Source organism: Salminus brasiliensis, chromosome 6, assembly GCF_030463535.1.
Source record: "Salminus brasiliensis chromosome 6, fSalBra1.hap2, whole genome shotgun sequence".
NCBI classification, from domain to species: Eukaryota; Metazoa; Chordata; class Actinopteri; order Characiformes; family Bryconidae; genus Salminus; species Salminus brasiliensis.
In genome coordinates, this window is record NC_132883.1 from 15521879 (window position 1) to 15548758 (window position 26880).

A 26880-nucleotide genomic window follows, 5' to 3' on the forward strand; every position below is an offset into this window, starting at 1 on the left:
ACTTGGAGGGTAAACTGATAGCTACGGCTAATAAAGTTCCATGTTTTGCGCGGAACAGTTATAGCCGCACACTTTTGAAAGGTTACCATTTAAACATACAATAATTTGTCCAAAGCCATTTTGTTTTAGAGCATATCAAGGTTTAAAGGGAAAGAGATATTTAAGTGGAATGGGAGGTAAGATTGTTAAAAGTCAGGTAAGTGTTTTGTGAAGATCATTTTGATGGGATGTCTTATAGTCCATTACAGTCTATTCTCAGTGCTTTGCTCTCTGACTTGTCCATTATATTCTGGAAGGGTGCCTTTTAAATGCATGCTGGAGTTATTTGGCCCCATTAAGGGAAGTTTGAAGGCTTTCTGGATGTTCTTGCTACATCACTTAGGCAATCACTGTATAGTACGTATTATCCACACTTGCTGTTTAAAGTTTTCAAGTGTTTGTGCCTGTCTGATGTAAAGTTCAGATCAGGAGAAGTGGCCAAATAAACTTTAGATTTATTAATTTATTCTGTTTTTTTTAAATGGTGAGCTCTGCTCTGATTGGCTGGTTAATGGCAGCACAGTTACAAGAACATGCAATGTTTTTGGTAAACTATTCCTTACCGGATAGTGTTGCTGTTCTGTTGGTGCAGTAAGAGGTGAAAGGATTACCTGGTTGACTAAGGTTTAGCTTTTAGCCAGTACCCACAGCACCTCCCTGAGGAGCACTTTTTCCGGCTGTCTGAAATGCTTATTCTATGCTGCGCTTTCCATGGCTGGGCTTTTTCCCAAATTATAAAATTCCATTTTTTTGTCAGCAAACATCTTGTCAGGAATTTCAACACTAAACAGAGTCTGATCATTTATGTGCATTTTCATTTATTTTCTATTTCCTGTCAGTGATCAATTTGGTCTGTTAGGTTTGTTAAAAAAAAAAACAGATCAGATTACTATTCAAAAATATATTACTAATAATCTACTATAATAAAAATCTCAGCTGACAGAAGCTTTGAGCCATTTTCTGACACTGCAGTACACATACAGTATGCTCTCTCTCTTTCTCTCTCTCGCTCTCCTTGCTCCCATCCGTCATGTGCTTGGCCAGATCATGACAGAGAGGAGGAGGAGGGGGTACGGGGCTTTCTAAAATGGCCGCTCAGGCAACAGAGGGGTTGGTGGGTCACGAGAGCCGGGCCAGAGAGAGCAGGAGCAGCTTGCGCTGCTTCTTTTGTGGGCTAATCCGGTGTAATCTCACTCAGAGGGGGTTGGAGAGAATCACTGGGCCACACACATTTGCACACCCTCAGAGGGGTGGGGAAAGTGGAGAAAGAGTGGTGCACAATTCTCAGGCAGACTTGCCCTTGACAGAGAGCACTATAGGCTCCAAGGGGAATTATCCTAAAGAGGGATGAGTGTTAGGAGCAGTGGTCAAAGGCCAAAAGCATGCCATGAGGTCAGGCCCATGTACTATATTTGTCTGGAAAGGCTGCATTACCTTTGGCATCCTAATAGGAGAAGACTTCTTTTGTAGAAACTGCAAACTTGGGCAGGTTTTATTGAAAGTTTGTTTAACCTAAAAGCTCACATCTTTTCCCATTCTGATGGTTGATGTTAACATTACCTGAAGCTGTTCGCCCATATTTGAATGTTTATTGCAGTTTATGCAAATCTCCACTATTGAAAATGTTTTCCAAATCATTTTAAATTGTTTCAGTCAGCAAAAGCTCTGTGTTTGTGTGGATGACCACATGTTTGGGTGCAGTAGTGCACATTTCACAGTGTAATTTTTCAGCCACCCTTCAGCCTGTTCAGAGTTAGCAGAAATCAGACAGTGGGGCACTGTTTTTGACTCCTGGTTTGTTTTAACTGTGGATAAGAATCTCAGTTATTCACCATGTCCGGTGTTTCTTCCACGCTGCTTAACATTTATATTGTGCCTGTAAATAGGCACCACATTTCGGGAATCATTTGCATATTTTGACAAAAACAGTGGAAACTTTGGAAGTGAAACAGTGACAGAAACAGTAGAAGTTTGTGTTTGATTTATGTCAGAACAGATGCCACTGGAGACTGCATCAGTTCATTCCCAGGTATCAGTGTTATGAGGGTTTGAGGGTAGTCTACTTTTAGAAATGCTTCAGTTAAGACAACTAATACTCATCAACAGATACTTAAGAAAGAAAATATTATATTGCACAATGAAAGAACATATTTGTGAGCTGGCTTGGCTCTCATGTAGTTGCCCCACCCCTCTAGTGTGCTGTGCTTTCTAACCCTCTTGCACACACATTCACTTCATAGCTATTAGTGCCAGGCCCTGTTTCAGTATTCTAATTTTTCAGCCTCTCCAGGAACGCTTAATAATTTCTCAAAAGATGTTTACCCACTGCCCCATTTCCATCCATTTTACCCCACATATCTCCTCCTCTAATCTCCCATGCCCTGTAGCCCTCCTCCTACACCCCTCCTCACACGAGTGTGTGTGTGTGGATGTATGGGCTTGTGTGTGTCAGCTCTGGGCCGTTGTAGGCCTTTGCCAGCCACTGCTTCTTTAACGTGTGTAGAAAAGGAGGGGCTGTGATGTTGTGGTAGAGGGCTGATTTGTCTCCTGAGGGAGCTGATGTTGGTTTGAGGGAGCCAGTTTTGATTGGCGGAAGCCTCCTTCCAGAAAGGCGAGAGAAAGTGAGAGCAGAAAGCTTCTAGCCAGAGGGCTTTTTGGGAATGTGGGGATGCAATGCGATGCTTTTAGTGCAAGGCCTTCTGTTCTGTCAGACCCTCAGAAGAAGTGGTCCATCTTAGATGTTTACATTAAAGAAATTAAAGAACATCCAGTGTGCAATGGTCTTGCATTATCCAGTCTTTATGACTGTACTCTATACAGTAAAGCTCCAAGCATCTGTGTTTTATCTCTTCTTCTGGTGATGATGCATGGAGCGCTCTTTCTCCTCTGCATGTTCCCTTGTTCACCTCGTCCTTCCCCCTATCCCCATGCTGCTCTTTTTGTTTCTGTGAAGCTTGTTCACTTTCCCAACCCCCATGGTTTGATGGTTGACCCCAATGTCGCTCTCTTGTACAAATACACACATTGACATACACCGCTAAAGTGGAGCATGGTGCACCACCACTACCCGCCTCCACGCACACACAAAAGCAAAGATACATGTAGCTAAGTGTACACATAGTGGACAAAGCAAGGGGCTTCTAATTGTCCTGCTTCTGATCAGTGAAGAGATTCTAACTGAAACAAAATAACTTTAATTGCACAGCCCACCATCTACAAGAGGAAATAACCTGTGCATTAATGTAATGTTTATTTTAATAGTCATGCCAGATAATGATAGATCAGAAAGGATTTTAAGGGCTTAGAAGCAGGGACTTAAATGTAATTACATAATTGTGTATTTAATTGCATTGTTAGATAATGATATATTTGATATTTATTTGACATTGACCGTATGTCAGTGGGTTCAAGTGAAAAAGATACTAAATGTTTCTTTCCACAAAACACACAGCAATAACTTGCCATGAAATTGAAATCATACAGAAAAACATAAACATAAAAAAAAATCTTTTTACCTTTTTATACGCTTTTATAGTAATCCCGATGGGAAATATAGGTTTTCTAGCAGCACACGTACTATAGAAGGCAACATAAGTAAATAAAACAAGAACAAAGTCATTAAAAAGTAACACAAAAAAAACAGGGCCTGTGAATGTTCTAGTAAACGTAAGGCTATGAGAGCTGTTTCAATATATACAGATAGATGAATAGACAGACTGACAGATAGATACTTTATTGACCCCAAGGGAAATTTAGGATACAGATCCAGATCTTATAAGTATGGTCTCTCTGCAAACTTTCCGAACAGTCTGCATTTTTGATTGAATTTGAAATGAAGACTTAGGAATAATTTATATTGAGTTCCAAAATGCTTTTGTTATAACAGCACCATGTTTTTCTTTCTCTCTCCCTCTATCTGTCTTTTTAGATGAATCCTCCTCTGAGAGTGGCAGCACTGCTAACGGCCTCCCTGCACTGACTCCACCCAGTGGTGCTGCCGCGATAACAGGTGGCGTTCCAGTGTCAGAAGGCATGGTCCCGTATGGAGAGGTGAATGGTAATGGAGCTGCAGCACCACTGGACTTCAGCACCACCTCATCCTCCTCTTCCTCAGAGGAAGGCCAGCAGCCCGTCAACCTGAGTGATAGACTGTTGCCAGGGGTTACCCCACCTCTTGGATCATACCCTGCAGACCCCAGCAGGAAATATGCTATTAAAACAGAGTACAACAACAAGGTGAGGGACAGGAACTGTGGAGTCTAGAAATTCCTCATGTATGCTATATGGACAAAAGTATTGGGACTCATTCATTGCTCATTCATTGTTTCTTCCAAAAGCAAAAGTATTTAAAAAATAGTTTATTCTGCCTTTGTTGGAGTAACTGTGTCTATTCTCTGGGGAAGGCTTTTTACTAGATTTTGGAACATTGCTGTGAGGATTTGATTGTAGAGTGACAAGAGCAATAGTGAGGTCAGGATGTTGGATAATCACCACCCCAGAGAAAACAACAAAAATAGAGACAGGGTTTTTGCATGAAAGAGACAGTATTCATATATTTTTTTCCCAAGAATACTAAACCATATAAAATAAATCTAATTGAATTATGATAAACTTGATGCACTGAATTATTCCTTAAGAATCACAGTCATATGAAATTGTAAGGTGATATTTTCCCACCTAACATGGTTTGGTACAGTACCCAAAGGCTAAAGGGGGGTTTTACTGCTTTATCTGTTCTGACTATGAAGCAAAATGGTCATTTCTGTTTTGTGCGTCCAGTCTCCTCAGTACAGCTCAGGGAGCTACGACTCAGTCAAGACTGAACTGAGCGCGTGCACTGAGGATCTGAACACAACGCGTGCTCAGGTCATGGACGATGATGATGATGATCATGATGATCACGACGACAGCGACAAGATAAACGATGCAGAAGGCATGGACCCCGAGAGACTCAAAGCTTTCAACGTGAGACTCCATATTATCCCTCTTTGTGGCCCCCTCCATTTGTTTTAATACATTCATTTTGCTTTTGTACTCTCTACTTCTCTCGATTCACTTGTTATTAATTAGTTTTCTGTTTACCCTTCTCAGCTCTGTTCCCTTTATCATCTGCTACATCACTTTGTTTTTAATATCTTTGTCAGACAGGATGATGTTAAGAACAGGTTAGGGTTAAGAAGAGGCACGGCTTCATACTTCTCTTCAATTTCACTTAGACTCAACCACATCCTCTGTCTCGTATTTCGTCCTTTCTGACTCCCACTCCTTTTTTCCTTCCTAATTTACTTTCATTTGCTCAGATTTAATGTCATTTCCTCCATTCTCACTCTTAGATGTTTGTGCGGTTGTTTGTGGATGAGAATCTGGACCGGATGGTGCCCATCTCCAAGCAGCCTAAAGAGAAGATCCAGGCCATCATCGAGTCCTGTAGCCGCCAGTTCCCCGAGTTCCAGGAGCGTGCTCGCAAACGCATCCGCACCTACCTCAAATCCTGCAGACGCATGAAAAAGGGAGGCTTTGAGGTACAGAATCTACCTACACTGCATTAAATCAAATGCATGCAGATTACAGTGATCTACAGTGATCTATCTTAAGCTTGTCCATGTAATCTACCAGCAAACCCCTCTAAAATTTCATAAAAGTTATTTAGTGACAGAGTAGTGTCCAGGCCTGTTTTCCCTTATCTGTAGATTAGTCCTTGAAGGACATTTCTACTGCAGTTGCCCAGAAAATAGCACAGTGCATCCACCAAAGCAGCATAATGCTTTTTTTTGTAGAGAAACATGGTAGCACACAAAAGGCCCTTAATTCCACATGCAGAGACACTTCACTAGGTCTAGTGTGGACAAGCATGCTTCCCAACTACTCAGGTAAAAGACAAAGGCTCTGAAGATAATGCCTATGAGACTGTTATTATAATACTACACTGTACCACGCCTGAATTGACATATGAGATTTACTAAGCTAATCTAAAATACCTGCTTAGGTAAAATGAAACAATGATATTCTACATTTATTTAAATAAAATCAGCTTAAAAGAAAAGAACAAATTCTGCACTGGTTATTGCAGAGCTAGGAGGGATATTATCACGTTCAGGTCTATAAACCTGCTGTTTTTGAGATGTAAGGAAAAACATCCTTAGAAAAACTGCTGTCTAGTTCAGTTTTTTGTTTGTTTGCTTGTTTGATTGAATGCTTTTGTCTCAGTAGCTCAGCTGCAACACCAATGTCATGAGTTACATTTCCAGAAAGAATATACACTCAAAAATAAAAATACATAGTAGTTTAAAATATAGAGATACTACAGACAGAGCAGTGTCCAGGCCTATTTTGTTCATCTATAGATGAATCCTCTATAGATTACCACAGTTGCCTTAAGAACAACTAAGTTTAACCCTTAGAAGTCAAAAGAGTTATTGTTGTTGTTTTTTTACTGTACCATTTATATGTATGCACATAATTATACACTATACATATTAAAAAACACTCCTCTTAATGCTACTTCATTTTGCACCCATTACTGACACAGACAGTCAGCCAACTTGTTTATTTGACATAGAAAAGCATTTCCAATATAACTGGACGCTCTGGAGCATCCATGCCTGAGTCTATAGTCACCATTCCCAATGCCATCCCGTAGACAGAGGAGTATAAAGCCACACAGCACTGGGTTATTAAGGAAAAACATGCTTAGAAAAACTGCTGTCTGGATCTTGTCTAGACCAGTTTAGTTTTTTTGCTTGTTTGCGTGTTTGATTGAATGTTTTTGTATCAGTAGCTCAGCTTCAACACCAAGGTCATGAGTTACATTTGGAGGGTGTGTGCATATATGTATGTATATGTCAGATGTATTTGTGGTATTTCAGACTGAGCATGAACATTTGTTAGGACCTCATTGTTCCTCATGACTGTAGATAATGGATTTGAGCTGTACCTCTTTTGCAGCAGGCTACTTAAAGTGCAACTCTGCAATGTGCATTAGCCTTGGTGTCCTGACATTTCCATTGTTTATCCGTCTACCTCCCCTCAGACACGGCCTACACCCCCCCACCTCACCTCTGCCATGGCTGAAAACATCCTGGCAGCTGCCTGTGAGAGCGAGACACGCAATGCTGCCAAAAGGATGCGCCTCGACATCTACCAGACCCACGTGAGTTTGTGTCAGAGAAAGACAGACTGATAGATGGAATGTGCAAAATAGAGATGATAGTGACAGAACAAATAAATAAATCAGAATAATTTGTTAATACAGTATCAGATGTAACAGAAAAAACGTGATTGACTAAGCCATGTTCAAACCCATTTTGTGTGTGTGTGTGTGTGTGTATATATATATATATATATATATATATATATATATATATATAATAAAGAAAACTGTAGATGCAGTGTCTACCTTCTACTATTCAAAAGTAGATGTTAAAAAAGACATGTAGTCAATTAGTGGTAAATTATGATTGTTGTTGTTACTGTTATTGTTATTATTTATCTGTTTCACAGTGTGCATCCTGTAAGGTCTTCCATTCTAACCACATGCTTTCTGCTGCCCTCTGTAGGACGAGCCAATCACTGCAGATAAGCCCAACTCCAGGGACCCGGCTGCCCTGGCCCACTCAGGCTTCTCATTGGCTGCCTCAGCCTATTCCCAGGACCAGCTGTACACCAATGGTGGGCTCAATTACAGTTTCCGTGGTTACGGGGCCCTAGGCAACAGCCTGCAGAGCAGTGGAACGACTCAGAGCAACGGTTAGTAACTTTTCGAGGGACGTCACCCAAAATGCATAGTTATTTTGCTCCCCCATACTATTCTCTACTCTCTCTTCATGATTCTCTCCCTCTTTCTCTCTCTGTCTTTCTCTCCTAGGCCCCACTGATCTCAGCATGAAGTCCCTGGGCTCAAGCTCCTCCTCGTCCTCCACTTCTAACAGCCATGGTCAGGGTAGTGGTGGCGGCGGAGCATCGGCCCAGCTCAGTCCGCCCGAAGTAACCGCTGTCCGGCAGCTCATTGCAGGCTACCGCGAGTCCGCAGCCTTCCTGCTCCGCTCAGCCGACGAGTTGGAGAACCTCATCTTGCAGCAGAACTGAGAACTCGTACTGCACACGGTTCAGTCCTGTTTTAAACACAGACACACACATACGCAGACACAAGCTCACATGCACACGTGCTCAGACACAGAAATGTGCACACAGAATCATACATAAATTGGGATATGCACATTAGCAGAAATGGTATATGTAGCTACATGGACACACATGCACACACACTAACATACACACAAACACACAGAGTCCCCTCACTTTATAGAGCTACCTATTTTACATTCTTCATGACAGCCTTATCTTCAGTATAGTGTCTTTACCAAATTCCCTTAGCCCGTGATTAGATTTGCAGCAGGGCACAACTCCCCATATGATGCTGAATGATATGGGGATCTGATAAAGTTTGGTGAGAGAGAAAGGGTGGACTTAGACAATGATGTCATAACATAGCACTACATAGAGCACAAGCTGTGACAGGAAAGCCAATCTGATGGCTGATCACAGAGAAACACTGCAGCACTTGTGGAGAATAGATGTGCGCTAATCTACACAATCAACTCCTTCTTACCATCACCATTATTGGAGTGTTATCAGAGTGAGCACATGATATGGTTTCCTGTGTGATTGGATCATCAATATCCAGTAGTCATTCTCCACCATTCGTTTCCTAGACTGTAGTGTTCGTAATGGGTGGGATCATTTGCACCCAAGAGTCTGCAGCGATTATGCGAGAAGAACTAACAACAGTGTAAAGAGCTTGGCACTGTGGCTTAACTATATGGTAAACATACTGTTTTGGAAATAAGAAGCTGTTCTGACCTTTTTGTGAGGTTTTTATGACCTCTATATGGGTATTGGCAAATGATCACTCCAAAAGAGCGGTTTGGCAATGCTGGACTAATTTACTAATGCTGTTCATGTTATTGTATTTGCCACCCTATGGTAAAAATGATATATTTTCCTGTAATGCAAATCCAGGTGTTCAACATGTTGACATGTATCAGCATCAGCAGATTTATACACATAAAGAAATATTGTATATCACCCATATATCAACCCTCAGGTCCTATCCATAAAAAGCCAAGCCAAAAAAGATCTAATAAGCCACTTGAAATCTGGTAAATGTGTTCAGCATGTCCATATAGATACTTGGGTCCATACTGATCCCACCCAAAACCTTCAGGTGCACTGTCTGAACAGTCAAGGGCTTAGTTTGATTCATATCATTTAAACAGCATATCCAGTAAGATGGCAAGATCTTAGCCAGCAAAATTGCCACAGAGAGAAGAATGTAGTATAAGCTGCATACAGTCATTCTAAGTGAGATATAGAGATACCATCAAGGTAAGGGGTGTTAAACTGTAATATATCTAACATTTGATTAATGCTACTGAGGTTGGGAATAAGGTGCAATGTAGACGGTAATTGTTATGGCGTCTTTCTAAGACATTACGTCCATTATTTTCAAACATTTATTCTTTCTCATATAAACACAACAAGCGTACAAAACATACATTCCACTTAAAGAATCAGCACTCGACATGGACTGCTCGAGACGCTTCAGTTCTGTCGAAGGGGCACATCAGACTGTTGGACATTATGCAAATGAAGCTGTGCTGAGTGGAAAGCTCGAACCCCCCACTCCAAACCCCTCCTACACACTCCATCGCCTTGACAACCCTGTGCCCTCAGCACAGCAATGCATTCTGGGAAACGCACACTCACAGGTGGAGCAGATTGGCAGCGGCAGTCTGGCTGTGAGGTGCCTTCCGGAGGAACCGACATATCCATACTAGAGGGGGAAGAAATAAAAGAAAAAGGAAAAAAGAGAGACGAACTGCATTTTTCCCATGCTGCATTGTAAACAAATTTTGTTAAGTTGTGAATGCTGCTCTTGTTTTCTAACCTCATGACTGAGTCACTTTCATACTGTACGGGGACCAATCAGAATCGTCAGAGGGACTTATTTATGTACATATGCACGAGTTGAAGAGTTGAAGGGACCTAACTATCAGTAGAAGGAGGCCAAAGCTTAAAAAAAACAACCTCCATACTGGATATGTCATAATTTATGTGATGTCAGTCTTACCCGGGAGTGGTTTCTGATTGGCTGGAGCAAGAAGGAATTGATTAGCTAGAAGTTTGTAAGTGAAGCTTATGTCTCCTGTTCTTCTCATGGAAATTTAGATTTATGTAGTACGCACGGCTATTCTACGATGCAGGCTACGACTCTTAGCCCCCTTTTATGCTTGCCCCCCCCCACACACACACCCGTCTTAACTCCAAACAAAGTCTGTCCTCAGATGAAAAAACACTGTATAAAGAAGCAAAAGACAATCTCGGAGAAGCTAATTTAAAACACTTTAGCTATATTAACACCTGCTCTCTGTCTCAAGCCTTTAACACGGCAGTGTATATATATAGCAAGTGTTTTAGCCATACTCGGAAAACTGTTCACCCAAGACACACTATTCTCGCTTTGGGGGGGGGGGGGTTACAGTTAAGGGGAGCAATGCATTTTCCTCTACATTACTGTACTTAATTTAATTTTTATTATTTATTTATTTTTGCTTCCTTATATGTGTTTCTTTGTTGTGCAAGTCTAATGGGTTTCTGAAGCTCTGTCTGTCTGACTCCGACTAACGGGAATTCACCTTGTGTCTCAGCATTTCAGCCATAGAAGTCAATGCTCAAGGCAATCAGCTTGGTCTGCCAGCTACAGTCAGCAGCAGGTGCAGAATCTAACCTCAGCCAAGTGTGAGCAGAAAATAGATGTCTATGTGAGTAAAAATTCAAGTTCACGAGAGTGTATTCCCTTTATATGTGAAGAATCATTTATTGTGTTCGCACTGGACTAGTTTGCCTGATTTCTGTTAGTCGCAAATGTAGCATATATATACCAATGGCAATCATTTTGATGCAGATCTGATGTATTATAAAATGCAAAATTGTTGGACATGGCAGTTGACGCTACAGGTGCAGATAGAGATCAGGCTGAGAAAACACTGGAGAATTCCTTTAATTAATAAGTAAATATGGTAGCACTTAATGGCTTGGAGGATTCTTAAATCTGAGGTGAAATCTGGACTAAACATGGCACACATATACCTGACCTTCATAAATCCACAGCACAATTCACTTCTTTATTCAACAACATGTTTTTATTTAACCCATGTGAGATTTAAGTAACAAAAACCACCCCGTCACGTCTTGCATTTACCATTTTTCCCATCATGGCTGAGAGAACCAGGTTGATTTCCCATGAGTTCTTAAAGTAGGACCGTAAGTTAGGACGGCAGTCAGGGCTTTCTGTCGTTGTTGTTTTTTTCAGTAAGTAAGTACTTATCTCCCAAGTTTCTTTTTTTAATCGGCCTAATGTGGCACATTAACTTCAGTGTGTAAGTGTGTGTGTGTGTGTGTGTGTGTGTGTGTGTGTGTGCTTGGTGTATATACATTTTCTTGCGTGAGATTTCATGTGAAATGACAGCAGCAATGTACGTACGTTCATATTCCTGGTTTGGGAAAGCTCTGTGATCATTTCACGAGGTAAAACCCAAGACACATGCACACATATAAAAACCCAGATACACACGCATACAGACTTACAAACATATACACACACACAAGTAGGAAACTAGGGAAAATTGGGAGGGGGGTAAAAAAAAAAAAAAAAAGAGAAAAAGCTACAAATTATTTTTTTATAAGTGCAGCCGAGGTCTGCAATCAAAATGTGGTAAAACAACCATTGCCTGTGTTCTTTTAATTTTGTGGTGCTTTGTAATATTATTGTTATTGTTATTAATATGATTATTGTATTTTATTTGTTTCTACTCCTGTACCTACCGGAAACCGCAGGCTGAAGCCAGGCGTTTCTCTTTGTATACCAATGTGAAGCTTTGTATTATTTCTTTCTGGTTTTTTGACTCAGTGGAAGTGTGTGATGTTTACATGTACAGAGGATCCGATTCTTTTTGTCGTTTTTCTTCTTTTTTTTTTTTCTTTTGGTTGTTTTTTTTTTTTCTTTTTTGCGTTCGTTGAAGAACTCACCCCTCCGCTCAGCCCCCCACAGCCTCTTGTTTTAGGACTTGAGTTGCTTCTTGAATCTAGTGCATGGGAGGGGCTATGTTAGAAGGTTATAGAGACTTGGTTAAACCACTGTTAAGGTCCTTGCACAATTTACAAAAAAAAAACAAACAAAAAAAAACAGAAAACAAGTATCTGTGACTGTTGTTGCTCTACGGTGGTTCGTGTTTGTATCCCAGGGCATATCTGTTAATGAGAGCACTCTCATTGTGCGTTCCTTGACAACTGTTTATACCTTTTTTCCTTTTCTCACGTTCCCAACGGGACTCCAAGTCTTGGAAACGACTCATTGTAGTGCTCCTGTAATGGAAGCCTCTTTTCTATTGCAGGTTCGCTTTACCTCTCTCGTAAACACTGTTCCTTTTTTTGTTTTTTGGTTTGTTTGCACCTCAGAAGTGCATTACTTCCTCAGCGTTAGGTCTGGAATAAATTGGGGCTGGGGTCCATGTGCAAGGGCCTTTAGAGGCATGGTGCAGTCACTGCTGGTGGGTGAAAAAAAACACAGCAAGAGAGCAACAGAGAGCTTCTTATCAGCTCAAAGTGCAACACCAATCCTCCACCCCAAAAATGCTACGGAGCAAACGGGCCTGCTTGTTAATGGCCTTTAAATGATATTTTTTGACCTTTCGCAAAGACTTGAAATGTTTTGTAAATAAGGCCAATGATACAGGGCCTCCTCTCACCGGCCCATGCGACTAAAGATTTTCCAATGTGGTTATGGTCTCTAATGTTAGATTTTGCACTTTGACCTTTTGTAGAAGCTTCTCAGTGATTTTAAAAAGCCATTCCCCTCATGTTGTTCGTCTATATGGGGAACATAGGAACCTCAGGAACCGTTGAATCTTGAGTTTTTGATTTTATTTTTAACTTTCTTGGTTTTTGTTTTGTTTTGTTGTTCTTAAATCCAGGCCAATATGTCCTGACCGACCAGTCCTCGCTCTCTCTCTCTCTCTCACGTCATTTATATCGGATTTGCTATATATCCTTTTTTTATATTTATTATTGTGATTTAAAAGTGAATCTTCTTTTCAGTACACGTGGCTGAATATTTGAATTCTTTAGAAAAGTGTTGATAAATATAAATATATATATGAATATATGTGAAGCGACAAAAAAATGGGGAAAAAATGGCAGGTAATTCCATTTCTGTTTGTTTCATGCAAAAAAAAAAAAAAGGAAAAAAAAAACACGGGGAGGGAGGAGGGGAGTTTCCCACCTCGAACATATCACTCTGATGAGAGACTCATTATCGTCTGAGAAAAAAAAAAAAGACTTTTTTACATTTTCAGTGTGGTGTCAACGCTACGGTCTGAAAAACTGTCTGGTTTTCCACCTGCTGCAGAGTTGCTAGGCTGTTTCCTCCAGAGGTGTGTGTCACTGAGTTGCTGAATAAAAACAGTGAGCTGAAAATACGATTTTGTGGTACTGGCTGTCTTTTAAGCACATACACACATTGTTTGAGTTGCGAATACACACAGAAAATACCCTGCTTTTCACAGCTTTTACAGGCAGCTCATCATAGCCCATACAGACATTGGCCACTTTATTAGAAACACTGGGCCCACTCTGCTGGTGTACAGTTGAAAGCACTGGCTTCTCTAGTGATGAACGGTTTATATTAGTGATCCTATAGCTCTTTACCAATGCTCTGTTTCAGTGACTGCAGAGCCACCATTGTCTTGATGCTTTTGGGAGGTGGACCACTCCTAATCTAGCAGTGACACTGACGTGTGTGTAAAAACCCTAGCAACACTGCTGTTCCTCTGATACATTCATGCCGGCACAACACTTACACACACTAATTTGTGCATATAATATCTGGTAAGTAACATTACTGTAGTAGTTTGAATCTGACCACTAACAAATTCAGTTGAGGGCAGCTGACAAAGCGTGCAAGTCAGTAACTCAGCAACCATAAGTCATGTATCATTTCTGTGGTGGATCTGTGCTCTCTTAAACATCAAGGAGACAATAAAGGTTGATAGTACTCTTAAGAAGAATCTTTTTTTTGGTTCATTAAGAACCAAATGTCAAGAACCTTTACGTCCAGTCCTTTAAACCTTTAAAAAAGATATTCACACTCTTACAAAAACAGCTCTATGGCAATGCTCAAAGAACCCTTTGTAGCACCTTAGCTAGGTGTAGGGTAGCTAGATCTCATGACATGGGGTTCAACAGTGGCTGAATGAGAAGAGGCTGTAAGTGTAGGAGGGGAAAGGCCAGACCCCTTTGATTAACAGAAAGTAACAGTGAGGAGACATGGAGGTGGAGGGGAGTGTAAATTTGTGGTGCGGTGCTCCATTTTATTGTTTTATTTTTTTTTCTGTAAAACAGTATTTATATGAATAAAAACAGAATTACAGATGCATTTCATCTGTTCATTAAGATTGTAGCTAAATAGGCAAAGAGAATACTACTACTACTATAAATATTACAGGTATACCACCAGTGTGAACAATAGTATAGTATATAAAGTATATGTGCTGGCAGGGGTGCGCCATATGACAATATTTAAAAAAAAAAATAATTATGATAGATTTTGTTATGGTGGTACACATTATGCTTTTATAAGTATATTGTGGATATCATCAGCACCTAAATAGCACTGATTATCATCACATTTCATTACAAAGAGTGTAATCAGTCCTACATAATTAAATGGCGTGCAGCATATTATATACTCTATAATATATAGAGTAAAAATCATGGTACTCAGTATGGAGAGTATTTGAATACTTTTTTATTATTTTTATGCTGTTTGTGCATTTTATCAACATGACAAATACATACTGTATATCGTAATGTGTTGAAATATTGTGTTTTTTTACCATATCGCCCAGCTTAGCAATACTGTTCCCTAAAAGTAGCTGGCAGTTCACTGGTACAAAATGAATGTGATGCTTAAACCTCATTAATACATGAATTAATAATATTATTTTTTATTAATAAATAAAAATAATTAAAATTTAAATAATCTCCAAAAATAACATATTCCTTCAACATTAATCATGTAAATATTATGAAGCAATATCCCCTAAAATTAAATGTATCCCCTCAGTCCACAAAATGTATTTTTTTCTTTAATATAATGAATACCTTGTTTTAAATAAATTAATAAATAAATTGTAATTGTTGCCATATATGTGCTTATATGGATAAAGACGCGGAGCAGCGAATTAAGGAAAGTTTGCTTTTTCAGCTCCTCCCATAAAAGCACCTGTCCTGTCTGAGAAACCCGCTGTCACACACACACACACACACACGCGCGCGCGCGGGCGATGTGGACAGACGCTGCCATCTTCTCACCCTCGCCTACTTTCTCTTCACCTCTTTACGCAAATGAAAAGTTCTGAGGATGATGCTCGCTGTCCCTGCCCGAGTCTCCAGAGTGTCCAGAGTCTTTTCTCCAGACTGTTTACTCGAGGAAAGGGCGACGAAAGAGACGCGGGAACTCCAAAAGAGGGAGACTCCGAGGACAAGTCCGAGGAGAAGTCCGAGCACGTCGAAGACGCACGCAGCGCCACAGTCCCTCCGCCAACGGACGCTCAGCCTCTCTACAAGGCGCTCCGGCCTTTCCAGGGCCGGGCTGAGGACGAGCTTTCTTTCGAAACGGGAGACTCGTTCAGGGTCGTCCAGCGGGTGGGCGAATGGTGGCAGGTGGAAAAGCTCAGCCCACATGGACAGAGAGAGGCTGTGGGCTTCGTGCCCTCGAACTACCTGGCGAGGGAGCAGACCCTGGACGAACAACCGTGAGTGCCCTCAGTTTTACTGACTAAATAAATACACAAATAGTGACTTTAATGTAGTAAATGTATCTTTATTAGTGTTACAAAAACTAAATCAGGTATTGTTGGCGTATATGCGTTTTTTTATTAGAGTTTTAGCCGATAATTAAAGCAAGATTCAGTTGCTAAGCTAATTTTAGTGGGAGACTGAATGGGAACATTGCTCGGACATGTATGACAACCCCTCATTACATTATTAACAATAACACCGCTGCCTCACTCAGAGCTGGATAGGAACTAGTTAGCTACATTTTCTTTACTAATTTCACAGAAATACCTATTTTTAATAGAATTTCATACTGTTCTGAATGAAGTCTAGATCTGTCTAGGCCGCTCTGCTCTCACATTAGTGTATTAGCTAGTTTTAGACTGGATATATGAAGTAGTTCCTCTGCAGTTCCCTGCGAGTGGCTTTGGTCTGCTCTATCCACCTCTGCTGTAATACCTGGATCTATCCAGGCTGTCCAGGTCTCCAGTGTGCTCCAGAGTGATTAACACCTGCGCTCCCTCTCACTCACTGATTCACTGATGAAAGGAGATGAATTGACTGTGAAAAATGTCACGTTCTGTCTTTTTTCAGATGGTATTTTGGGATACTGAATCGCCTGGAGACCCAGAAACTGCTTTTGGCAGCAGGTAACGGGGTCGGTGCGTTTCTGCTGCGACGCAGTGAAAAGGACGAGGTGGGCTGTGTGCTCTCGGGTGAGTGATCTGTCGGACTGACTGCCACGAATGGAGCTAAGATGTTCTGCTGTCCTCCAGCAGTGAAGTGCAGTGTTGTCCATGTCAAGTGAAAAGAAAATGTAGAGATTGTGTTTCATGTAAAGGTGAGGTGACTGAGTTTAAAACACCTTCTGCAAGTGCTGCATTTCCAAGCACGTCTAGGTGTTTGCAGTCCGCATGATTAACTGGAGCTGATTTTGTTTTTGTTTTTTTAAATATCGCTGTATTTTTGCTATCTTATGTCTTCTATTGTCCCAATCTCTCTCTGTTAGTTCGACATAACGATAAGGAGGTGAAGCACTTCAAAGTTCATGAGAGTGAGGATGGATTCTCTGTGGAACTTGATTGCGCTTTCCATGCTCTGGAGAAGTTAGTGGAGCATTACAAAAGCCATCCTCTGAACTGCAACATCATCCTAGCAGAGCCTTGCACACGGGTAAGTGTGTATGTGTGTGTGTATATGTATGTATGTGTGTATTTGTGTGTGTGTGTGTGTGTGTATATATATATATAATAAAAGCATTATAAACATATTATAGTGAGTGTGTGATGACCTCATTCATAGGTTCATGTGTAACATGTGAGAGGAACTGGAGTGGAAATGATTTAATATGCTTGGCCTGCTGCTGCCACTGCTGCCTAAGGAAAGAACGTGTCATGATGTAATTGCTTTCAGAAATTCTTGTGGCTGCTGTAAATGTAATGAGTGAGCACATGATCTTAGGTATGATGCGGTTGGAGGTGTGGATTTGCAGCATTCTCCTTAATTGACTATTACAGTGGAATACAGCACCAATCAGTAGTAACATTCAGCTCATTGATGTAAAGAGAAGTGAATAATATTGATTATCTCAATAATTGCATCTGTCAAGGGGTGGATTTATTAGGCAGCAAGTAAACAGTCTGTTGTTACTATGTAAATGGGCAAGCACAATAATCTGAGCCACTTTGACAAAGGACAAACTGTAACGGCTACATGACTGGGTCAGAACATCTTCAAAACACCAGGCAGGTCGTGTTTGGTGTCTGGTATGCAGTGGTCAGTATCTACCAAGGAAGTGGTCCAAGGACGGACAACCAGTGAACGTATGACCAAGTCATGGGCTCAAGGCTCATCGATGTGTGGGGAGCGAAGGGTAGCCTGTCTGGTCCTACCCCACATAGGAGCTACTACAGCAAAACCGTAGAAAAAGAATATTAGGCAGGTGGTTTTATTGTTAAGGCTGATCAGTGTATGTTGTTACATGTATGTCGCCAATCACTGATTTGATTTTCATGTGTATTTGGCAACTATTGTGTAGTGTTGATCTCTCGGAAAAAAACTTGTACTAGCTTTACAGAAAAGGTTCTTACCTTAAATGTTCATTTATGGGACAAACGTTTTTTGACCAGTTCTGTTTGTCCATTCATCATGAACAAAGAACCAACAGCACTGGATTTATTAACCCTACATTGAGTAACAAATTAACACATTCTCATGTATGTGCTAAATACTAAGACAAGCATTTACTACACAAACTCTCTTGTAAGACCACAGCATCAGGTCTTCCCTTTGCCTGCTATGTTTTACACATATTTCTTGTGGTGTTTGCAATGTCTAAAAGCCAGAACCGAAGCCACAGGACCTGTCCCACCATACTGTGGATGACTGGGAGCTGCCCAAGGAGGAGTTTGTCCTGGAGGAACGGCTGGGCACTGGGTTTTTCGCGGACGTTTACCGTGGAACCTGGAAAGGCATGGTCAAAGTAGCCATTAAGATCCTCAAAAATGGTAAAGAGAGTTATTATTGTTAATATTGGTTCTACGGAGACAGTAAGGAATGCTAAGTAATTGTCACTGGAATTTCTCCTCAGACATTTTTCCAGTGGCTGTCACCACTGATGAATGTGAGAAATGTTGTGTTTCCAGTTGTAAAGACTGAGAGAATTGAAAGAATGAGAAGTCTGATGGAACAGATCATTTTGGCCTTTCCTTCCTCATAGCTTACTGTTCTCTATCCAGTTTGTGGTTCCACAAGTAATAGAGGACATAGAAAAAACACGAGTCACTAAGGCTGTAAATCTTAATGACAGATTTAGATTTGATTAGTTTGATTATACCAATCTCACATTACTTTGGTACATTTCAGAAGGATTAAAAAAGTACACTGGGTGGTGAGTCCTGAGGGGCGCAACTAACTATATTTCCCTTTAATTTAAGTTCAACCTTTAGAGATGCTACGGTCATCCATTCAGGGGTGTCCTAGACTACATAATTGGGAAAGATGGCCCTCCCTCTACCCTATAAATTAGCACGATTCTAGCCAAAGCAGGTTTTAGTGAGTTTAATTAGCAGGATTCAGCGGTTGGCTATAGCTCTTCAGAAGGTATGTGTCCATGTGTGCTTTTTCTCAACTCATCCTACTGCTGCTAGGCCTTTCTGATTGTGGTCATTTCTGTCACAACCAATTAAAAAATATTAATGGTGGAGGGATATCAGGAATTATATAAAACATACACTATATGGACATAACATGGACACCTGCTAACTCATTGTTTCCTCTGAAATCAAAGGTATTAAGATTTTATCATGCAATTGTTAGTATAATTATTTCTATTATTCTAAGGCTTTCTATTACATTCAGCAACAAGAGCATTAGTTAGGTATAGATGTCTTTACATCAATGTGTGCAACTTAAAGTAGCTGAATGCATTTACTAGAAGGCGTGTCCACAAACATTTATCAGGGCCAGTTTGCCTTTTGATTTTTATTATATTCCCCACAGCTTACAATAAGAAATAAAAACACATTTGCACATTTATAGTTTTTATAACAAACAACATCCTAACAAGACACCAAGTTAGCCACCTTAGCAAGTAAATTTCACTCTTTGTATTATGTCGAGTACATCCAATGGAATGTCTTCCCTCCAAATAGCTACTTAGCTGTCAGTCATTACCTCACTTTTGCTTAACTTTTCAATAACTGATTGCCAATGGAATTCAATCCAACTTTGCCTGCAAATTGACAGCTTCTTAAAAGCCCAATATGCGCCTAACTGCTCAGTCGGAGAGAGATGTCTGATTCGGATGGATCCACACTGTCGCTTTGCTGATGTCTGTCATCCTGCTTGCTTTCAGACTCACTGGACCACAGGGAGTTCCAGCTGGAGACTCAGATGCTAAAGAAGCTGCGACACAGACACCTCATAACTCTGTTTGCCATCTGCACCACCAACGTCCCCTACTACATCATCACTGAGCTCATGGAGAAGGGCAACCTGCTCAGCTTCTTGCGAGGTCAGCAATACCCTTGCCCTCCACTTCCTAGGGTCAGTTCCATGTTTGTCATGGAACACGGATCTCCTGTCTTTTCTACAGCTTAACAGAATGGAGAGACTCCTGAGATTTTACTGTTGATAATGGAACATGGTCAGTGGTTACCTAGTAAAACAGTTATTCAGTCATTTAGTCTTTTCCCAAACCTGACTGTAAAGCAATGGTGTATGAGAATTACAGCTTCTTAGTAGATCCAACGTTTATCAGCACAGAAATTGAACTTAGGATCTGTTAGGAGCTATGATTGTCTTGTGATTCCTTTTAGAGCTGTCACCAACATAACGCCAAACAATATTGAATACAAAAAACTGAATTAGATGAAAACTAGTAAATACCTCTAGTTACACTAGTACTCATTTCAGTTGGTTATCTTTCAGTGCCCTGTCAAACGGCAAAGATTTACTAATAACTAGGGTTGTGACTTAATTTAGACTTGGTGATTAAATGATTAGATTTGATTCAGTTTACACACACATACCTCGTTCACACTAGCAGGCAACAGAGCAATAAGCGACCAGTCTTTTGCTATGGGAGGATTTGCAATTTACAGCCACGATTTAGTGAAGTTACAAACCAAGCTGAGATTTTTTTCACTTAATGCAAGTGACGCAGTGAAGCAACATTCTAAACAACTGGCTCCAACCAAATCTTCAGACCCATCATAAACACAGGGTCCGAGGTCCACTGCTTCTACTGTCTGAACTTTGTTTCTGTTCACAACAATGTGGTGTTAAACAGTGAAGAGAGGCCCATAACCACAGTGTCTTCTTTTCCCATTTATGTTCTGCATATTTGCACATATACAGGGATAATTAGAAGAAAAATAAAGCGTGGAAGAAAGTAGAAGTGTCTGGATGGGGAATGTTTAATAAACTGTTATTTATACTGTTGGCCACATCAAATTTAAAATAGTTCATTTAAATTATTTATTTAATTTTGGAACAATAACATAAAAATAGTTATACATATATATTTGTTTGGACTATTACATTTTCTTGTTGGAAGCTGGACTTTGTACACACCCACAGTTGACAGCAGGAGTGGCCTCGAACACACTCAGACGAGACTTGGGCCACCTAAGCAATCTGTTGCCTGCTAGTGCGAAAACAATGCTCGACAAAAGTACACATAGGCAGGCAGGCAGGCACAGAACCTACACCTCTTTCTGTGAGAAAAACGAAAGACATAAAATATTCTACCTGTTTCCCCACTGGAAACTCAGAGAGGATGTAGAACAAATGTAATTTGTGTGTGTAAATAGTGAAGTTATTTACATCTATTCTCATCATGATGATACATTTTCAAATGTTGAAGGTGTGTGTGTCAAATGAGGGTTAAATCGCTTGTCCCACACAAATCCAATAGAGACATTTACAAAAAAGGGGGGGGTAAGGATGAGGAACCTTTGCGTAGCTAAATAATATCTAAATTAAGTCTAAATAAAATAGATAAATTAATATTTAATTCCTAAAACAAATGTTTTGATTATCGATTGTCGAATACTTTAATATTAAGTGTTGCACCGGGTCAGTCTGACCCAGAAACATTATTGTTCCTTATAGCTGAACATAACAGGAGAGTTAAAGCGGCCTGAACGTTACCTCTAGGTCAGGAGGGGCGCAGCTTAGAACCGCACGCTCTGACAGACATGGCAAGCCAGGTGGCTGATGGGATGGCATATCTAGAGGAGCACAACAGCATCCACAGAGACCTGGCTGCTCGTAATGTTCTGGTGGGGGAGGACTACATCTGCAAAGTGGCTGATTTTGGCCTTGCACGGGTCATCAAGGTAAAACTCCACATTAAGTGTGCCTTGAAACACACTTAATACACTCAAGTACAAAAAGGTATGAAATGCACACAAATGGATTTTGGATGGCGTAATTCAGTGGAATGGGGCATGAGGGGTGTTTGGAGGGGATGGCCAATCACATAAATGTGATGCAAGTATTTGATGTTATTGGGTCATCAGGCCTAGATAGAAGGTCTCATCCATTATTCATCATATCATATATTGTTAGGAATAGCAAAACAGTTTTTCTGTTGTAACTACAACTGATTTATGTAGCATATCTCAGCTCCTTAATTACTTAATGGCTTAAATACCCCCCCACACAAATTACACACCTTTGATCCCCCTTTGAATCCTGTGCCTCTCTTGACTCCCTCCTCTAAAAGCATACGTTCAAAGAGAAGAAAATAGACCACATTCATATAACAAGGCTGAATTAGCACACACTGTGATCAGATTGTGGTCTGATGTTTTCAGAACTGTGTGAACTAAATTTAAGCCACTTTAATTTGTGATCCCAGATCAGATCCAGTGCGTAGCCTTTTTTCCCTCCCTGAATGTGCACAATTGCTATACGTCCAAATGTTTGGGGACACCCCTTCTAATGAATTAATTCATCTACTATTTAAGTTGCACCCATTGCTGACACAGATGTGTACATTCTCACAAACGCACTGCTTGTCTACTCCCTGTAAAGACATTTCGCCAACAGAATAGGACTCTCCGGAGCAGATGAACATTAACCTATTGGCACCATGCCTAATGCCAGTTGTGGGCTAGAGGGGTTATAAATCCTCCCAGCTTTGAGCTGTGGAGCAGTGGAACTGTATTCTCAGGAATGATGTTGCTTCATCCAATACTTTTTGTGATCATCCAACACCCTGACCTCACTACTGCTCTTGTCGCCCAATGCAATCAAATCCTTACAGCAGTACTGCAAAACCTAGTAAAAAAGCCTTTCCCAGACAGTAGAGACCGTTACTTCAACTGGATAGGATAGCAGGATAAAAAGGATTATCCTTGACTTTGGAGGAAACAGTGAATGAGCAGCTGACCCAATACTTTTGTCTATGTAGTATATCACTTGTCAAAATTCAGTATGGGCCGCAAATCTGCAGCAGCTAACCAGAACTGCATGGCTATTGTAATGATAGATAATGCTTATGATGTCATTTCATTTCAGTGCGTCAGTTCAGGGCAGAGGTGTGTTCAACACTGATAACAGATAATGGTTTACTTGAAATGTGAGTCATCCAGGCAGAAAGACTGAATATGAGCATGTAACAAAGGTTTTCATGCCTGGATACCAGTCCCATGTTTCACATTAGGAGTGTTTTTTTTTATAGACGATGATCGCTTGTATGAAGAAATTGTACACTTTTGAACTTTGTTATACAGAACTGTAATATTCTCTACTGTAGCCGAGAATTGCAGTCGATAAAGTACCCTTGAAGAATCAAGTGATCATGGGTGCTTTGCCATGTGTGCATGTGTAGTATACACTACATCCACATAATAGATAAAGATCATGTGCCATGGTGTAGAATCCACTTGGCATAAAGTAACGAAGTGGCTGGTTTGCATGATGCTTGCAGGAGCCGTTTTACTTGTCAGAAGAAAAGAAGATTCCATACAAGTGGAGCGCTCCCGAGGCCATCAGCCACGGACGATTCTCCAACAAATCTGATGTGTGGTCTTTTGGCATACTCCTCTATGAAATCTTCACTTACGGTGGCTCTCCTTATCCAAGTAGGAACTCCATTTAAAAGTATTCATTGTTTTACATGTACACGTTTTAAAGGGTAATTGCTTTAATCTTGTTACTTTAGGAGTTCCTAAAGAGGAATTAGATCAAAACAGAGCTCTGGCAGTTACAAAAGTGAAACACAGTAACACTGGAACAATCTAGTTTCTGCTTGACCTAATATGACTATTTTATCGTATCATGATAAATGTAATTAATTTAATGTTATTTTGATACAGAATGGTTCGGGTTTAATTAGATGGAGTGCATCTGACATTGAAAAAACTGTTCTTTCTACAGGAGAGTCTGAATAGTAATTTAAGAATCTATTGCTACAAATGTATTTAGTCTGTGATTACAAGTATTGTGATTAATATTGTATACCTGTATTTTTACCATATCGCCCAGCCCTAACTTGACCCCACTTCCCATCCCTGCCCTTGTGTATGAGCCATGAGCCTCCATCACAGCTAGCTAACTTGGTCCTTTAAACTTGATGGGGCATGAACATGCAACTCAGATGCTGAGAGCTGGGGTGGACAGTGTGATGGTTTTCATTGCTGTTGGGATAAATTTCATCACAATGTTCTTTTCTGAACATATCATGAATATCAACCCTTATATTTATAAAGGACTCAAACTATCTACATATTAGCTTCCTAACTTTATTGGTAACTGAGAACACTATGGTTGTGTAAACGTAGATAAGCTCTTTAGTCTGGAGCAGTTTTACAAAACGTGTTTTCTCAGGCGTATCGTACACATGCTCTCATGACACTAAACATTATAAACATTTATATTTCATATTGTGCTATAAAAGCCCTAGTGCTTTGTAATAGTACAACAATAAAATACTTAAAGATATTCTCTGATCGGTTTGCCAGGCTACTCCAACCATGAAATTTACCACCTGATTTCATCTGGATACAGAATGCCGGCCCCCGCCAAATGCCCACCTCACATTTATGATCTCATGCTGAAGTGTTGGAGCCAATCTGCTCCAGAAAGACCCAACTTCAGGGAAATCCAAGAATTTTTGAAGAGTGAGAGCAGTTACTGGACTTCCACAGGATGCAACAGCTGTTCAAATCCACCAGAGGGCAGTGAGACAGAGAGAACCAGGAAAGAAGAGAGCACACCTGTGGATAAATCTTATCAGTGAACAGTGCGGGAAAATAAATAAATAAATATATATTGGTGTTTTTTCTTTGACATGATGAATGATGAATGGACCAATAGAAATGCTCCAAAAGTACTTAGTAATTAATTTTCATTGAAAGTTAAGCGCTAGAGCAAAAACATATGATATGTTTTTTACACAGTATACTGTGTGTGTTGAATGTTCTACATCAGTGGAACCAGGCACATTTCTTCACCATCAGCCTTAATCTCTCTTTTCTGTCTGGACAGTGTAGTGCTTCTGTCCACCACAGAAATCAAACCAGCTGCAAGGCAAAGCTTTCTCCTCTGCTGATGCACATGATTCAAATGCTTCTCCGTAAAGTCAGGCATGGATGCTCCAGAGTGTCCTGATGATGTATATCGGCAATGCTTATCTATTGCAAATAAACAAGCTGTGCATGCGCAACTGAATACCTGTGTCAGTTATGGGTGCACTGTAAAGTAGCTGAACTCGCTCATTAAGAGGAGTGTCTGAATACTTTTGTACTTATAGTGTATAATATTTCATGTGGGGACAGATCCCTTAAAAAATTAATGTCAGGACTGGAAGTATTCATATTAAGATCAGTCCCACCCCCGCGTTGTCAAATGTGGACAGTGTGCACTGTGATTGAATTTGCTCTCACAATAAAGAGTGTGTAATACAGTAATACAGCTTGTACTTCTTGGTTTCTTATAATTCATTTCACTGTTTAAATGTAAGAGGTATTTAAAGGCCATGGGAGACACTATAAGGTTAATAGCAAAAGGACTTTTCTGCATAAACACTTTGCCATGATTCTTCTGCACAAAAGGTCATTAAGTCATTGTTGCTACCAAAATAATTCCAAACTGACTGACTCCCTCTCCATACACACACAAGCGCAGGCCGGTAGCATGACACAAACCGATCATGTTGTTGGTGCATGCTGTGCAGAAATAGACCTGTCATTGTTAATAGTCCACTAAAAGTGGGAACACTTGGCCTGTCCTGACTATAAACAGGAACGGGTCGTGCTAAGCGGGTCACTGAAGTCCTGCTTGAGTATAATTACACCTCTGTGTACCTACACTTTTCTTGGTAGCGAGGCAATTTACTCTTGGTCAGTCCCTTTACTCCCTTCCATTAGGTTCTAGGTCTTGGTTATGCCTGTTATTCTTCAGCTCTCTGATGAGGCCTGGCCACCCAAATGACCCAAACTACTGAGCATTTAGCACTAATCCTTCTTCCCTGTTCCTTCTCGTAGTCTCTGGGGACACGTGTAAATCTCTATTATGGTGCCTGGGCAAATAATTAGGTCATGCAGCTAACATGAGAAGTGTGTGAGAAGTATGTGTGTCCTAGATTTCTTTGCCATGCACGCGCTGCAAGTATCAGTCGAGCTGCCGTTGCTCATCAGCGCCTTCTCTTCTCTTCTTCTAACTTAGTAAAGTTAGTCAGCAAAGAAACAAGGACGGGAAAGCTCTCTGTATGTTACCCATATTGAAAGAGGTGAATGGTGTCAGGGGTGAAAATGGTCTTCATGGAAGTGCTTAAGCAAATGGAAAATAGTTAAGGTGAGATGACCATTATATGGCCTGCCACTCATCTTGTCATGCCGGATGATTAAGTCTGCTGCAGTCTTGGCAGCAGTTCATAGAAGTATCTTCATTGAAGCGGGTCAGCGTGTGTGCATGTGAACGTTCAGCACATGTAAGAACAAGAACGCCTGATTCCCATGGAGCGTATGGTACATGCCCTCTGCACCGTATTTTTATACTAGTAGGACACACTGATCGTCCGGGTAAACTATATTTATGACTCTGTTGACCTAAAAATGGCAGCTCGATAGAGCGCAGCCAATTTCTCTTATTGGAGAGTAGTCTAGGGCATCATTTTGACTGATTGACTGATTTAATTTCACAGAACAAATCCCATTTATGCTGAGTATTTAATGAGAATTTGTAAGGGTCTATATCTACTATAAATTTTAGAAAGGTAGACATTCACTTTGTACACAACGTTCAACTCACTGGGCAGTACGTGCAGTTCATGCATACAAACTGAGCCACAAAAACAGGCCATTCTAAATTCATGGTGTGTTTTGAGGTCACTAAAACTAATGCATTTACATGATATCTGCCTATTAGGACTACCGAAGTTCAGTGCCACATATGCACAATGGTGTTATGGGAGTGTTTCAGGTCAGTCATATT

The 26880-nt window shown here is 40.5% G+C and overlaps 2 protein-coding genes across 4 annotated transcripts in view; both read left to right on the forward strand.

Annotated features, from left to right (window-relative positions):
* The window catches only part of nol4la (nucleolar protein 4-like a), a 64887-nt gene extending 53066 nt beyond the window's left edge, over nt 1–11821 (forward strand). For both annotated transcript variants that reach the window (XM_072681818.1, XM_072681819.1), the window contains 6 exons: nt 3968–4275; nt 4819–5004; nt 5373–5561; nt 7070–7189; nt 7596–7785; nt 7904–11821. In XM_072681818.1, coding sequence (XP_072537919.1) covers nt 3968–4275; nt 4819–5004; nt 5373–5561; nt 7070–7189; nt 7596–7785; nt 7904–8124 — 1214 coding nt within the window. In that variant the 3' untranslated portion in view covers nt 8125–11821. The remainder of the gene's footprint in view (nt 1–3967; nt 4276–4818; nt 5005–5372; nt 5562–7069; nt 7190–7595; nt 7786–7903) is intronic.
* A 3625-nt stretch (nt 11822–15446) lies between these two features.
* On the forward strand, nt 15447–25303 carry ptk6a (PTK6 protein tyrosine kinase 6a). Of its 2 annotated transcripts, none has more exons than XM_072680931.1 (8): nt 15447–15911; nt 16528–16649; nt 16943–17106; nt 18275–18440; nt 19790–19948; nt 21595–21776; nt 23375–23528; nt 24408–25303. In XM_072680931.1, exons 1-8 carry the CDS (start codon nt 15502–15504, stop codon nt 24683–24685), a joined length of 1635 nt encoding a protein of 544 aa, XP_072537032.1. In that variant the 5' UTR covers nt 15447–15501; the 3' UTR covers nt 24686–25303. The 2 variants fall into 2 exon arrangements, with proteins under 2 accessions (XP_072537032.1, XP_072537033.1); XM_072680932.1 differs by having other exon boundaries at nt 24454–24596.
* The last annotated feature ends 1577 nt before the right edge of the window (nt 25304–26880 follow it).

Coding starts and splice junctions, on each gene's coding strand:
- ptk6a (XM_072680931.1), top strand. CDS start 15,502: ATGAAAAGTTCTGAGGATGATGCTCGCTGTCCCTGCCCGAGTCTCCAG. Junction 15,912..16,527: donor CAGACCCTGGACGAACAACC/GTGAGTGCCCTC, acceptor GTCTTTTTTCAG/ATGGTATTTTGGGATACTGA. Junction 23,529..24,407: donor CGGTGGCTCTCCTTATCCAA/GTAGGAACTCCA, acceptor TCGGTTTGCCAG/GCTACTCCAACCATGAAATT.